Source organism: Anarrhichthys ocellatus, unplaced genomic scaffold (assembly GCF_004355925.1).
Source record: "Anarrhichthys ocellatus isolate YVR2014 unplaced genomic scaffold, GSC_Weel_1.0 scaffold49, whole genome shotgun sequence".
NCBI classification, from domain to species: Eukaryota; Metazoa; Chordata; class Actinopteri; order Perciformes; family Anarhichadidae; genus Anarrhichthys; species Anarrhichthys ocellatus.
This window is the reverse complement of record NW_022280079.1, coordinates 3123476-3138927: the sequence shown is the minus strand read 5'-3', so window position 1 is coordinate 3138927 and position 15452 is coordinate 3123476. Positions and strand designations below refer to the sequence as shown.

At 41.9% G+C, this 15452-nt stretch overlaps 1 protein-coding gene across 3 annotated transcripts in view; it reads right to left on the bottom strand.

Annotated features, from left to right (window-relative positions):
- Window positions 1-6: 6 nt before the first annotated feature.
- The window catches only part of dennd5b (DENN/MADD domain containing 5B), a 37781-nt gene continuing 22335 nt past the window's right edge, over window positions 7-15452 (bottom strand). For all 3 annotated transcript variants that reach the window (XM_031869842.1, XM_031869843.1, XM_031869844.1), the window contains 12 exons: window positions 15244-15396; window positions 14066-14147; window positions 13889-13970; window positions 12235-12363; window positions 10618-10739; window positions 9870-10015; window positions 6667-6785; window positions 5965-6152; window positions 4292-4374; window positions 3228-3354; window positions 2740-2914; window positions 7-1702 (listed from right to left, as the gene is read on the bottom strand). In XM_031869842.1, coding sequence (XP_031725702.1) covers window positions 1519-1702; window positions 2740-2914; window positions 3228-3354; window positions 4292-4374; window positions 5965-6152; window positions 6667-6785; window positions 9870-10015; window positions 10618-10739; window positions 12235-12363; window positions 13889-13970; window positions 14066-14147; window positions 15244-15396 — 1590 coding nt within the window. In that variant the 3' untranslated portion in view covers window positions 7-1518. The remainder of the gene's footprint in view (window positions 1703-2739; window positions 2915-3227; window positions 3355-4291; window positions 4375-5964; window positions 6153-6666; window positions 6786-9869; window positions 10016-10617; window positions 10740-12234; window positions 12364-13888; window positions 13971-14065; window positions 14148-15243; window positions 15397-15452) is intronic.

Below are 15452 nucleotides of genomic sequence, written 5' to 3'. Positions count from 1 at the left end.
ACACACACACACACACACACACACACACACACACACACACACACACAGAGAGCATTAAAAAGAGTAGGAATGTCCATGCAGTCACAGGGTTCAGCTCCTGACTCTGAGCCACATCACTGAGAACAGTTTTTGTGTCCATCCGCAGGCTCAAAGCAGAGGAAATGTCCAGCACAAGTCCAGCAAGTCCAAAGAAAGAGAGGCATGGGGAGCCGGTGACTTCACAACACGGCTCTGTAGGAAAGTCATTAGATCACACAACAAGACTTCATCAGCACCTTCATCATAATCCTTCCCACTGGAACCAGTGTGTCAGTGCAGTGTCCCGTAGGCACGCTCGCTAACGCTAACTAGGGTGCAGAGATGGTGGCGCTGTGATCGTCCAGTTGCAGACTAGGAAAGTGAATATCACAGTTTAAGCTAAGCTGACACAGCTAGCACACAGGGAAATGTCTGCTGCTGCTCCTTAAATTTTAAAGAAACACACCCATGGTTCTGCCCCGTATATCAGTGTATGTTACTGTCAGCAGTTTTCCAAAGAGTAATTTACTTTTAGGCTTTTTTTGTTAAATTTAGCTTTTCTCCAATCAGCCACTGTTTAAGTTCATTTCAGTAAACTTTTAAAATCAACTTGCAGAGACATTAGCTTGCTGTTATATTTTGTGGAATTACATTAGCATTACATGTTGACAAATTTGAAAGAAAAAGTCTGGTGATATTTGATATTTGTCTATGACCCAAAACCCACATTGGATTTGATACATGGTCTTCCTCTGACACATAGAGCTCCATTATCTGTGCACGCTGTGGCACTGGGGGACACGTTCCTTCACAAACAGTTGCCACAAATACTCACTGGAGCACCAAATGTGGATTAATCCGCCGCTGAAAATAGTTCCCAAACAAATGCACTTTTTTCCTACTGTCCCAGTAATGTTTCTTCAGAACTAAAGTGGCCAGCTGCTTTAGGAAATTATTGAGCTTAAAAAAAACAATATATTTGTGGGCTGTTTTCAGTTGTAACCAGTGGGCTTGGAGCTAAGGGTCGGGAATTCAAAGTATTCAGAGACTAACACATTGTTAGTTTGGGTCTTTTCCTGGAATGTGTTGACAATAAGAAAAATATAAAATACTACGAGGGATAACAGCAAGTAGATTTAAAGCGTAATGAAAAAAATGCAGCCAGTGGCTCCGTGGAAGGTAATGTGATTGGGATTTGTAGTTCATGACATAAAGCATAATGAAGCAGTGGTTGTAATTTAATTAAAAAGGGTCTTTCAGAGCCACAGGCAGGGTAATAATACTGCATCCAGGCTTATGGCCGATCGAAAGCCTCAACCTCTCACATGAAGCAGTGGAACTTTTTGCTTTGGTAACCAAACTTCTCATGTCCCTCACTTCCTCCTTCCCTGGTCATGTGACTCATCCCAGAGCCAATAGGCTAAAAGTGGAAGGGTGGGTGCAGTTGGTGGTAGTAAGGGGAAGTATTAGAGGAAAATGAAGAGCTGTCTCTCCTGAGGGCTAAAGGTCGATGCCTTTAACCAGCGAGGTTTCCAGTGTGACGGGGAAGTCGTGGAGTGTCTCCAGGACTCCGATGAGGGCGTTGACGGTGGTGCGGTCTCTGAGCAGAGCAATGTCCTCGTACATCCGCGGGATCACCGGGCATTCCACTAGCAGGGGTAGCCACTGGGGCAGCAGGCGGTCTCTGCACAACAAACAGTGAGATAACGTTTCTACACTGGGTGGCAGGAGGATGCCTATATAGTGCATACAAGCATCTGATATCTGTTTTCTGCCACACTGCCATGTTAAGAGTTTGGAGCAGCAATTGAGACTCGGCTGTGTGTTTGTTGCGTCTCCTCCAGAGAGTTGAGGTCTCGCCTATTTTTAACAGCAGAAACGGTGAAAATTATCTTTTGACATCATACCAGCAACATTACTACAGTTTTGATGTCTATATCAGTTGAAAATGTCACAGACATGGTAAAAACACTTCCTGTTTCCTTTTCAAAATAAAAGCCCTCTGCTGTCTTTCTGTGGACATAATCAATTCATAAAATTATTTCTGTACCAAGCTTTTGATTGTGGATTGTCATTATTCACAAATGAGCACGCGATTTTTAACTTTTTTATGACATTTATAATGAAATCAAACATTATGGCAATTATTGAATGCAAACTATGTAGAAAAAAGGGCCGGCAGCAACGTTGTCTGTGTGGTTGCTGCACGAGAGACGCAGCAGCTCAGCGAGGGTGAGTTAGATTCTCTAGGCCCCTGAAAACCTCTTTTGTCGGTCAGCTTCTTACCATAACTGTTATTTTCAGCTAAAGTTCAAACAGCTTGGGATATTATCACAAGGGATTTCTATTTCTGTCTGTGCTGTTGTCTCCGATACGTTTCTGTTCTGTGGTTGGATCCTGATTGGACCCTAAACACTCATATACACTCATCATACTATGTCCAAATATAATGTATGTCAATAGGACATATTGGATCATGAATATCTCTCTGTTCATTAAATGTGTAAATATAGTATATAAATCGTCTCTGACTTGACATGACTCTTTGGTGTGTGTGAATATTTTTATATCAGAGTTTCTTCTGGAAAAATGGCATATTGTCTTGAAATGCATTTTCTAAAACATAATTCATACATTTCCGCCCCTGTTCTTGGTGAACTCTCTTTACATCACAGAATTATAAACTGTAGGTAGGTGCAGCAGTGCTCTCTTAAAACGTACCTGGCTCCGAGGCAGACCAGCAACTGGAACTTCCCGTCCTTGCCGATGTTCCTGGGGGTGGAGTTGATCGCGTTGACGTAGCGACAGAGTGATTGACAGGTCATCCCCAGGGGCTCCGCAGTCTCCTGGAGGTCTCCCATCTGGTCAGCTGACTCCATGTAGGCAACAGCCTTCTCTGCAGAGGGAAAGGAGACGACATGTTTCCCAACACAACGTTCTGCAAATCATTCATTTTGTCCCAACATAAAATACGAATCAGTGTGCAGCTCCTTCTCTTTTTACATAAAAATCAATTTCTGAACTAAAATACATAAAAAACATACATGATGGTGCTGCATACACATTGACAAAATCCGGTTCAATACATAAAATTCGACTTTAAAAAAAATTACTAAATGAACACATTTTCCCCCACAAATCACCTAAAATGTGCCAAATTAAATAGCTCAGGCTATTGTCAGCAGATGGCGCTGTCCCTCCACACTCACCCACAAAGTCCCACACAAACACAGTCTTCTGGAAGAGCCGCGCCGACTTGAAGCCATGGTGGAAGAACTGTTCCAGAGCTGCCACCAAGCTGTTCTCTCCACATAGCAGGACGGTGAGGCTGCCTCTCTGCATCCAGAACCCCAGGAGACACAGAGAGAACAGAAATCAGTTCCCTTTACATAAACTCTACCTTATCCATGGGATTTAAAACAACTCTGGGTCTACATCTGTTTCTGTTGACAACAGAAACAGTAATATAGAAACTAATTATATAAAGAAAAAAAGCCTGTGAATAGTGTGGAAACAAGTTGAGAACAATAATATTAGCAAACTGTTGACATGAGGTTCATAACCACTACATGGTAACTTGAATTACTTCTTTTCACGAAGAACACCATTGTTTTGCTTGTCTTTGGTCACAACTAAAGCTAACAAAAAAATTCTAAAAATTAAGGTAACACGAAATGAAATGTCCCTGCTAACTACAGGTGACTGTTCTTAGTCATGCGATCGCCACTTCTTCAGACTTTGGTGCTGGTTAGTGCTAAAATAGTGCCTCGTTTCTACCAAACTCCACCAGTTGGGATCTACTTTCCGCCCCTGAACTTGATCCTGCAGTTTGAGCTGGTTAACAAAGAAAATTGGCGAGAGGATGACACAGCTGACAAAAACTGTTAATGCCATAAATCTTTACGTGGTCCTGTGGGATTTGTAGTTTTGTAGTGTGGCAGGAGAGAATTTCACGCAGCCCTTCGAGGCAAAAACTGCCTGTGACTACATGGAATCAGTGTTGTCTGGTTCACAGCCTCTTTCAGGGCTGCATGCATTGCCCTTTACTCCATCACTCCTCTGACAAGAGGGCACTTATTAAAGTGAGGCCTGCACTGTTAGACCAGCACTTGAGCACTCAGCACTGAGTAAAACATAATGAACACAGTCAGATGGAGACGGAGAGAATTACATCCACACAGTCTGGTGATGTTTAGAGAAAGTACAGCAGTGATTCAAATAATACAAATCTGTTAATTCATCACCGATTCTGAGAAGGAGATCAGTCGCTCACCTCTTTCTCTGGCTTGTGGAAGTGTTTGACAATGTTGTTTACAGCCTCCCCGATGGCTTCTTGGATTTGGGCTGAAGTCAGTTCTGGAATTAAGAAAACGGCCGTGTTGATATACAAGCAGAGAGAAGCATGGCTGCCCCCTCTTAGGCATTTTTCATGCTGAATGACTTATTTCCAAGAAACATATGAATGTATGAATGAAAAGAAGGTGGTGATTTTGTGTGATTCTTTGTGGAGAAACTCGGTTTTACAGATCTATTGATTAAATCAACAAGTCCAACAACAACGTAGGAATATTAGTTGACTAAGAATTTCTTTGGCCCTACAGAGAAGATCTCTGACAGTCTCAACAACCATTATGAGCATAACCTCACTGCTATATGACACACAGGACACTGAGTATTTTACAAGTTCATTCCAGTATTTGTAGACTTTAAAGTCAAGGGTTTAGTCATTGTCAGACCATCATTTCATTCCTGACAGAGACAGAGCTCTGAAATATTGAGTCTAAAGTGAGCTACTGGAATTATTATAGATCGCTCCAGTGTTTTAATCATTATCAATCAATAACTCATACATTTCAAAAATTATTCTTCTCTAAAATTTTAATTTAGATGGTGCTAAAATAATAAGCTCAAAATAAAAAAGTAATAAAAACATCACTTAATTCAGTTTCCTTATTATGTCTTTAAAAGACAGACAAAGACAATTACTAATTGATATTATTCATTAGAAAATGTAAATAGAGGTTTCCTCTACGTTAAACATAACGAGAGCTGTCTGAACCGGTTTCTCAAGATGATCTACAGACCTTGTGAGCAGTTTAATGTAGGAACTATTTTAATTGTGCCACGCTTCACCCGTCAACCGTATCACCGCTGTTGCTACTGCTAGCTCCCCTAGCACCACTGAGCTAGCCAATGTTACAGCTCAGTCAAGGAAGACACCATTAATGTTTACACCGTGCGCTGTCACAAGCACGAGCCTTTCGTCCGTGAGTAGATGCATACATCCTTCAGTGATACAGTTGGCTGGTGTAGTTGGGTAGAAAAAAAAAAAAACAGCTTACTACAAGATCTGTGGATTATCTTGAGTAACCGATTCATCAATTCTGGAAAGAGACATTGCTGTTAGGTTTCTTAAATGGATTTATGGATGAAGTGTCCATGAGTTCCATTATATCGGAGAGGAATCAGACATCTCTACGGCCGATATCTCCAACACTTGGCAACTAACACCAAAACTATCTAGATTGTTAAATAGCACTACAGGTGAGAGGAAATGTATTTAGTTTTGATTTTGGGGTGAACTTAAAATTGCTTTTTTAAAAGTCTATTATTACTCTGGTGCCACATTCTGGACAGCCTACTGAAACAGCTTTTATGTTGTGATATAACTATAAAGCTTTATCTCATGAGTCGGTATAATTACCAAATTGCAGTATCCTGTAAATAACTATGTAATTTGGTATTAATTATATGAAGTTAATTATATTTAAAGTCAGTTAAAAATATGTTAGTTACGTTTTTGTTGTTTTGTTGTTTCTTAAAATAAAAAATGTAATCCAAGTAAGTAATTCATCATTTCGGTGGGGCTATGGGGATTTAAAACCAGAGTGGGTCTACAGCAGTGAGTGTTTGCAGAGCTGCATGCGAGTCCTGACAGATACTCACTGTATCCTCGTCCAGACAACGACGTGATGTTGATGCGTCTGGTCTGGGATGGCGAGCGCTGCAGCGGGGGTGTACGGCAGCCTCTCCCAGAATCCTCCTCTCCGCTGGGCACCACCAGCTCACCGATCAGGACCCTCTCCAGGCTGCCGTCGTCCACACCCTTACCGAGCCACCGACCACATGGAAACCTGGAGGGGTGGGAGACAACAGAGGGCTGAGGGGTTTAGAGGGATCTGTTTTCGTTGATAACAGATCCCTCCCCCATGCTTCATATTCACGTGGTGTGTATATTTTAGGAAACTACAAAAAACTCAAAGGAAGTTAAAAGGTTTCTGGAACCGAGAGTCATTTTTCGAAAAAAAGAAAAGGGAGATATTACTGAGGAATTTATATTTATGATAATTTGGTTATTGTATGTCTAAATGAAATGCCAGAATCTTGAAAACCTATTCACCAATCTCTCCGGATTGTCCGTAAATTTCATGGCAATCCATCTGATAATTGTCGAGATAAGAAACAACCTCATGGTGGCGCTTGAGGGAGAGTCAGAGGTTTACCAACATCAGTAGGATTAATCATCTGCGGATCATGAATGGCTGTAAAAAATGTCACTTCATCAGATAGCTGTTGAGATATTTCAGTGTGGGTGGTGGACACCCGGAGTGACCGAGCACAGCAGACAACACACAGCACTCCACTCACTTGTATGTGTGTCCTGTGATCTCGTTGCGCACCATGACACAGTCCACCAGCCATTTAGCCAGCAGGCCGGCGTTATCGTGTCCCAGCTGCACCGTGGTCAGCTTCCCCAGGTTCTGACACTAAACACAGACACACAGGGAGGACAAAACCGAATGAATCAAATACTGCAACATCAAACCCTACTATATATACTTTATCAGTGTACAATCAACTGATGTACAAAGGACTGATATTACTGCTGCTGTTTTTACTATCTGACAATATGTCACTATCTTTAACAAAATCAAAGCTATTTTTATAACGTCGTTCGGTGTTTCACTGTGGGAATCGCCTCGGCGTGAAACAGGGAGTTTACGGTGTGCACCTTTCATGAAACGACATACCAAAGGATGTTGCCCCACGGGCTTCTCCCCAAAGCCTAAATAAACTTTAATAGTAGAAAACGCCTTACCCTTATCTACCAATTCTTGCAAGAAACACAGCAGGTCAACCACTGAACACTGAAAAGGAATGGTGTGCCTCAGCTGGCACCACTCCTCAAAAACCTACCATTTACCACTGTAAAGAGAGCGAGTGGAGGCGGCCCTTACACTCTGAATGGTGTTAATGACCCGTGCAGGCAGGCCTGCCGTTCAGGTTCCACCTCTCACGGGCCAAGCCCAGAGCACTACCCGGTCTGTGAACCGTAGAGTAGAAAATCCAAGCTAGCCTAGATGAGCTGAGGGAGCTAAAGTTTCTTCACGGGAAGAAAGCGAGAATGATTTGCGAGTAGGCGGTCTACTGTGGTAATATGAGGGGGCGGAGCTATAGCACAGTTCGACCTGTCTGTCACACCGAGGCGATTCCCATAGTGAAACACTGAACAACGTTAGAAAAAGAATCGGGGATTACGTTAAGTAACCCAAAATTACTACAAGGAACTTTCATTTTTTGTTGATTTTGGCGGTCCCTGTGGACGAAAGTGGTAGTGTTTCCGAACACAAGAATCCCTTTAGACAACCTCTCATTTTACTGGAGCCGGGTCTGCCTCACTCAGTCCTGGTTCTAGTAATCCCGTGCCTCTCTTACCTCCCATCTTTCAGTTAGTTAAATATAATGATGTTAATAATATTTCGTCACAATTTTTTACATGTTTCTTTATCTCATTTCCCTGATTAATTCATGGACTCTGGAAATGAGAATTAGCTGAATACAATCCTTAATCCTTTTCAAGGATGCCATCCCAGAATGCACTGAGCTGAAGTTATATACATATATATATATACACACACATATACATACACATACATATATATATATATACATACAGTTGTGTGAAAGTGTTTGCCCCCTTTCTGATTTCTTATTTTTTTGCATGTTTGTCACACTTAAATGTTTCAGATCATCAAACAAATTTAAATATTAGACAAAGATAACACAAGTAAACACAAAATGCAGTTTTTAAATGAAGGTTTTTATTATTAAGGGGGAAAAAAATCCAAACCTACATGGCCCTGTGTGAAAAAGTGATTGCCCCCCCCCGTTAAAACATAAATTAACTGTGGTTTATCACATCTTTGGAAAGCTGAGTTCAATTTCTCTAGCCACACCCAGGCCTGATTACTGCCACACCTGTTCTCAATCAAGAACTCACTTAAATAGGACCTGCCTGATAAAGTGAGGTAGACCAAAAGATCCTCAAAAGCTAGACATCATGCTGCGATCCACAGAAATTCAGGAACAAATGAGAAACAAAGTAATTGAGATCTATCAGTCTGGAAAAGGTTACAAAGCCATTTCTAAAGCTTTGGGACTCCAGCGAACCACAGTGAGAGCCATTATCCACAAATGGCGAAAACATGGAACAGTGGTGAACCTTCCCAGGAGTGGCCGGCCGACCAAAATTACCCCAAGAGCGCAGCGACGACTCATCCAAGAGGTCACAAAAGACCCCAGAACAACATCCAAAGAACTGCAGGCCTCACTTGCCTCAATTAAGGTCAGTGTTCATGACTCCACCATAAGAAAGAGACTGGGCAAAAATGGCCTGCATGGCAGAGTTCCAAGACGAAAACCACTGCTGAGCAAAAAGAACATAAAGACTCGTCTCAGTTTCGCCAGAAAACATCTTGATGATCCCCAATACTTTTGGGAAAATACTCTGTGGACTGACGAGACAAAAGTTGAACTTTTTGGAAGGTGTATGTCCCATTCCATTTGGCGTAAAAGTAACACGGCATTTCAGAAAAGGAACATCATACCAACAGTAAAATATGGTGGTGGTAGTGTGATGGTCTGGGGCTGTTTTGCTGCTTCAGGACCTGGAAGACTTGCTGTGGTAAATGGAACCATGAATTCTGCTGTCTACCAAAAAATCCTGGAGGAGAATGTCCAGCCATCTGTTCGTGACCTCAAGCTGAAGCGCACTTGGGTTCTGCAGCAGGACAATGATCCAAAACACGCCAGCAAGTCCACCTCTGAATGGCTTAAGAAAAACAAAATGAAGACTTTGGAGTGGCCTAGTTAAAGTCCCGACCTGAATCCGATTGAGATGCTGTGGCATGACCTCAAAAAGGTGGTTCATGCTCGAAAACCCTCCAATGTGGCTGAATTACAACAATTCTGCAAAGATGAGTGGGCCAAAATTCGTCTACAGCGCTGTAAAAGACTCATTGCCAGTTATCGCAAACGCTTGATTGCAGTTGTTGCTGCTAAGGGTGGCCCAACCAGTTATTAGGTTTAGGGGGGGCAATCACTTTTTCACACAGGGCCATATAGGTTTGGATTCCCCCCCCCTTAATAATAAAAACCTTAATTTAAAAACTGCAGTTTGTGTTTACTTGTGTTATCTTTGTCTAATATTTAAATTTGTTTGATGATCTGAAACATTTAAGTGTGACAAACATGCAAAAAAATAAGAAATCAGGAAGGGGGCAAACACTTTTTCACACAACTGTATATATACATATACATATATATCTTATAACTTAAACATGTAAAACTAGCAGTAGTTCCTTTAATGTATGCGCTGCTAGCATGCAGAGTGTGACGGTGTCACAGTAACAAAGGAGGTTAACACAGAGGGGCAGTGCTACAGTGATAAAGGAGGTAAACACGGAGAGTAAAGCTGAACATCATGCCCGACACACTGAAAGCCTGGACATCACCCAAACTGTGCTCGGAGTGTGCTCAGCTTGTGAGAGGTCAAAGGTCACACCACTCACGTCAAAGGTCATTTCCAGGACGTTCTTGGGGATCTGCATGATGCCCGAGTCTCCCAGCTCTCCGGACACACACACCCAGGGGTTGGAGGTGGTCATGGCGTTGCTCAACTTCTTGATGGGGATGATGACGACTCGATACGGGATCACTGAGGGGGCAGAAACGCCACGTCAGCGCCACAGCAGAGAAATAAACGATAACAAGCTAATTAGACTCAATGTAGGTAGGTTATCTAACTGGGTCGATATAATAATGAAATCACAGATTCATGGCGAACACACTGTAGCAGAAAGGAAACGGAGGACTTTAAAGCATGGCTTGTGGCTGCAGACATGCACACTCTGCATGTACGTGTGTTCATTTATCTGAATGGGATTAGCTGGTCTGTGAGCTGAATAATACATTGTGTATTAAAACTTGATTAAACCGTACATTCATCCTCATTCCTCATGGTTTATTCATACTAATAGCTCAGTCAGTGAGGATACTTTCCATATTTTGAAAAGCTACTGTATTGGAAAAACACAGAACAAAAAACACATTACAGTGCAAAACTCTATCATCTATGCTCCCTTTTCTTTAGGGTCCAATCAGAATGCTCCACACTGTCTTATTCTAACCAATCATGGTGTTCCAGCAAGCAGACGTGGCGTTGTACTAATGTTTGAATCGGAGCTGAGGTTTGGATGTTAAGGTGGAAGCTTAACTCTGATTGGATAGGGGTCGGAGGTCATGCAAGGCAGAACTCACTAATGGTAGTGAAGACGCTGGTGAAGCAGAAGTAGTCGACGGTGTTGAGGGAGAGCAGGTGGAAGAGGAACTGCTCCTTCTCCTCCTCACTGCGCAGGAAGGCGTAGCGCTTGTAGAGCTTCCTGTAGGACACCACACAGCCAGGTTAGGTTCACTTTAGAATATCATCGTCTGCTGTTCAAACTCCGCCCCTTTTCTTTACTGTTTGAAGAACTTGTCTCAGTCTTGAGTTTGGATACCTTTTCATGTTGGGTCAGCTGCTGGTAATGGACAGCCATGTATCAGTAAGTAAGCCAGAGAGAAGTGTCTTTTCTTGGTGTTTTTTTCATTCAAATTGTATTAAGATCATTTCTGTGATAAAAAAAGACTATGGTTTATATTATGTAAAACTGCAAACATTTTTCAAGGTATTCTTCACTTTTCATTGAGATTATGAGGACAGTGCTGCAGTACCAACATAAGCCTGGACTTATACTTCAAACTAAAGTACTTAGTTTTGTTCATCAGGCATGATTTATGTATGAAAGGGAACAATTTATCCAGGGTGGTCAGCTTCATGTGGTGGGCTGGAGTATATTTTCCACTTTTTTGAATTTCAAGATTCTGAATTGGATAACAGCACTTCATTCATAAATAATATGACATTTCTCTAATAATTTGGTGACTTGTAGACAAAGCATCTAATGCATGTATTAATATCACTTTCTCCTGTCATTTGGCAGAGCAGGACATGCACAGCATTTGGGACCAATTTGGGGTTAAGTGTCTTGCCCAAGGACACATCGACATGGACTAGCAGAGCCGAGGATCGAACCGCCGATCTGACTGAAGGACGAGCTCTCTACCACTGAGCCACTGTCAATCACAAGGTAGCCCCGCCCTAAAGCATACCCTGCTTTATGGTCTATTTGACTCGAAATAGACCATCATTTACTAACTGAACATCATGCTGTATAGAAGAAGACTTGAAACTAGAGATTGAGACCATAAACTCATGTTTACAATGTTTACTGAGGGAATAAATCATGTGAGAATTAGAGTCATTTTCTCATAGACTTCTATACAACCAGACTTCTTTTTGCAACCGGAGGAGTCGCCCCCTGCTGGTTCAGTAGGGATAATGCAATTTTGAGGCACTTCCGCATTGGCTTCACTTTTCAGACCCTGAGACTACGTCTACTCTTTTAATACAGTCTATGGACAGGACACTTGAAAGCTTATTTGGACAAGCCAAACAATGGTGAGGTTTATGCTTTATCTGAAGTATTTTCAACCAATAACTTTCACTTTCACAAGAGAAAAGACAAATTAAAACGTGTCTGGTCCGATGAAGAGCAACCGTCTCCCACGAGGTGGAGAAGAAAGAGATTTAATAACACTTACAGAAGAACTGCAAATATCGAGTCTAAAAGCTGGATAAATGTCTTCACACATTTGATATAAATTTATTTTGTTTTGATTCGCATATTGGTGTGATTGGTTTACAATAACTCATCTTTTGGGACATGCAATGATATTAGAACAGCTGCATCTCAGAACACGGAAATCAATCTCACCCTTACCAAAAGCACAGAGCAAGTGTGTGTGTGTGTGAGAGTTGATCACATGTGTGCTCACTTGGTTAAGGCGTGTCGGGACAGCAGCTGTTTAAGGTGTTGAGAGAGCAGCTTCTTCTCCAGAGACAGGCGGATCCAGGCCCTCGCTCGTCCCACGTCTGTCTTTATCTCGGACATGCTCTGGATGTGCCTAAGGAGACCGACAATGGAGGGACAGAAGACAGATGGATGAAGGCTCGTAAAAACGGGCACACCGCCATAAAAGTCCACCCTCATCACCCTGATGATCAGTGACTCTTAGTAATAAACTACTGTAATTTAACATGAACCTGCTGGTTTCAGCCTTTACTTCAGTCAGTCTGAAGAGGAGAGTCAGACTGTTCTTTACTTTTTGCAGTATTAATACTTACAATATTCACTATATGTTACGTAATATTACAATTCTGTTTGTATGATTCTACCACTGCTACTCCCGTCTACTGCATATACAAAACTTATTGTATGTCCTGTTGTAAACTTGCTCTTCTTGGTTTTTACATTCATTTAGTTCACGTAGATCTTTCTTTCTTTGTTCCATAAACAAACAAAGAAACAAACATCTACGTGAAAAGTAGTTTGCAAAGTAGCCAGGCTCTACGCCAAAACCATGAGAATCCCATTTTGAACTAGAAACCCTGATTTTGAACTATGTAAACAAAATGAACTTGACATGATTCTTAAATCTCCCAGAATGCCTCTCAACAACACCTAGGGAAACAGGGTTTTTCTGTGCTACGTATCAAAGAACCCCAGAGACAGGCAGTTCAGCATTTTCTTTTCAGCATAGTGGTCACAGTTACAGAATTACAACCAGTGAAGAAGAAATAGATGTGAAACTATTTTCGGAGTGTCACAAACACCCCAAAATTACTCTTTGTATTGTCAAAATGTTGTATATATTAGGTCTTAATTCTCAAACAACAGTTCTTAGTTAAAATAATACAAGTTGTGGGCATGTTGCTTCAGCTTCTGGTATCATGTTGCTCAGCATGGCTTTTTATTGGCCCTGAAAACACAAAAGCCTCAGGAAACCTGAAAAACATAGTCAACAACTGTCTTTGGGGTGCCATCTTGGAACACCGTATCCAGTTCTTTATTACATACATGTTATATGTGAGGATGGTGGCGTATTAGAGATGGAATGGTAAAAGCAAGAAGGTAGCCAATAATGTAATCTTCTCAATGTATCTGTTAACTGTTTGGTCTGTAAAATATCAGAGGTAAAAGGTGTTCAAATGTCTTGTTTTGTCTGACAAACAATCAAAAAACCCAAACGTGTATATTTTACTACCACAGAAAACAAAGACTAGCAATGAATCGACACATCTGACAAATGGAGAATGTCTGGCTTTTTTACTTGAAAAATTAAAAGATTAATGGAAATAGTTCACAATAATTTCTGGAATTTACTAAATGGTCAGTGCGAAGATGCAGCTTTAGAATGAAGAGCTTGTTCTCTGATTCTGAGGGGTCAGGAAGCGGTTTATGTTTTCACATGGGTATTTCTGAAATACTGCAAGTATGAACTATGTTTCTGTAATTGTCCATAAAATTAACCTTCAAATTGTATTGAACCCAGAATGGACTACTGTCTGTAGTTAACCAGCAGTGTGCTACTGAGGCTGTTTCTGCAGGCCAGTGTCCTCCTGCCATCGCTAGAGGACAGCAGCACGTACCTCATATCCTGTATGAGGGACACGCGTAGAGACGGCATTGCTACGGAACAGTCGGACTTCCTCCTCTCAGGAACATTTGACACTGTTGAAGAATAATATAAGATATAATGGCTTTGTTAAAATCAGAGATGTGTTTTAGGTAATGCAGGACAGACAGTTTGTGTGTGTCTGTGTTACCTGGTGACTCTGCCTGCTGCTGCTCCAGCTTCTCCTCTCGGGCCTGGTAGTGCAGCAGGTGGGACCACAGGGCCGACTTCCCCTGAGAGGTCAGAGAACCAGAATCAAGGCACACGTAAAGACAGCCAATGCATTCACTGATGAAGAGGAAGATTATACACAATATCCAATCCAATCCTATCCAATATGATCATACAAACCTGATTAACCACAGTGTGTTTATACTGACAGCATGGGTGGGTGTGTGTGCCATCAGATTGTGTTTATTATAAATCTGTTTAGAAGTAGGGTTGTATGAGGTACTTCTCCATAGTCAGTGTATTACCTACAGTATATGGGGTTTGGAGAAACAGACAGGAGAACCAGCATGGGATCAAAGTAATGTAATGCTGTGGACGTATGTTAGACAGATAAAAAAATCTATATCAGTTTAAGTGTACGCTATCTTTAGAATATTGTCATCGCTATACCTTGCTGTCAGACAGCCCTTTCTGATGGGGAATTGAAGCCGTTATCTATGCTCTTTTCAAAAGGCACCAGACTCCATTGGTAAAAACAGCAATTTTACCTCCCAGAACACAAGAGTTGCTGGACTACCGCCGCCTCGATCAGTTAGTTTGCTTGTGTTATTGTGTGACTTTTGTGAATCTGAATTAATAACACAAACAAACTAACCGATCGAGGCGGTGGTAGACCATACTCAGGGTTCTGTGTGGTTAAATTAGTTTTTTTGTCAAAGGAGTCTTGTGGCTTTGAAGAGAACATAGATAACGGCTTCAGTTCCTCCTCGGAAATGGAAGAGGTGAAATTATTCTTTTCGATACTTTTTTTTGCCCTTTTGCCTTTATTTGATAGAGATAGACAGGAAAGGGGGAGAGGGAGAGAGAGAGGAGACGACATGCAGCAAGGAAAGGATTTGGCCTTGGTACATGTGGTGTATGCTCTACCAGGTGAGCTACTGGAGTACCCCAGCCTAAAGTATTCCAAATACTGCGTACACTTAAACTGATATAGATTGTATAGCTGTCTAAAATACGTCCACAGCAGTACATCGCTTAACTCCTGTGCTGGTACTCCTGTCTGTGTCTCCAAAACAAACCTACTGTAGGTAATACGCTAACTACAGATATGCACCTCATACATCCCCACTCCCTTTCAGTGTATGTGTGTGTGCTGACCTGTTTGACCTGCAGCCCGTGGCTCCAGATCCTCTCCAGCAGGTCACACAGGCTGGCGATCAGAGTGTTTTCCTCCAGTCCAGTGATGTTGACATCACCGTGGCCCAGCTCTACCGCCTCCTGGCCCATCTTCTCCACCAGCATACGCTTGGTCTGAACGCGCACACACACACACACACACACACACACACACACACACACACACACAC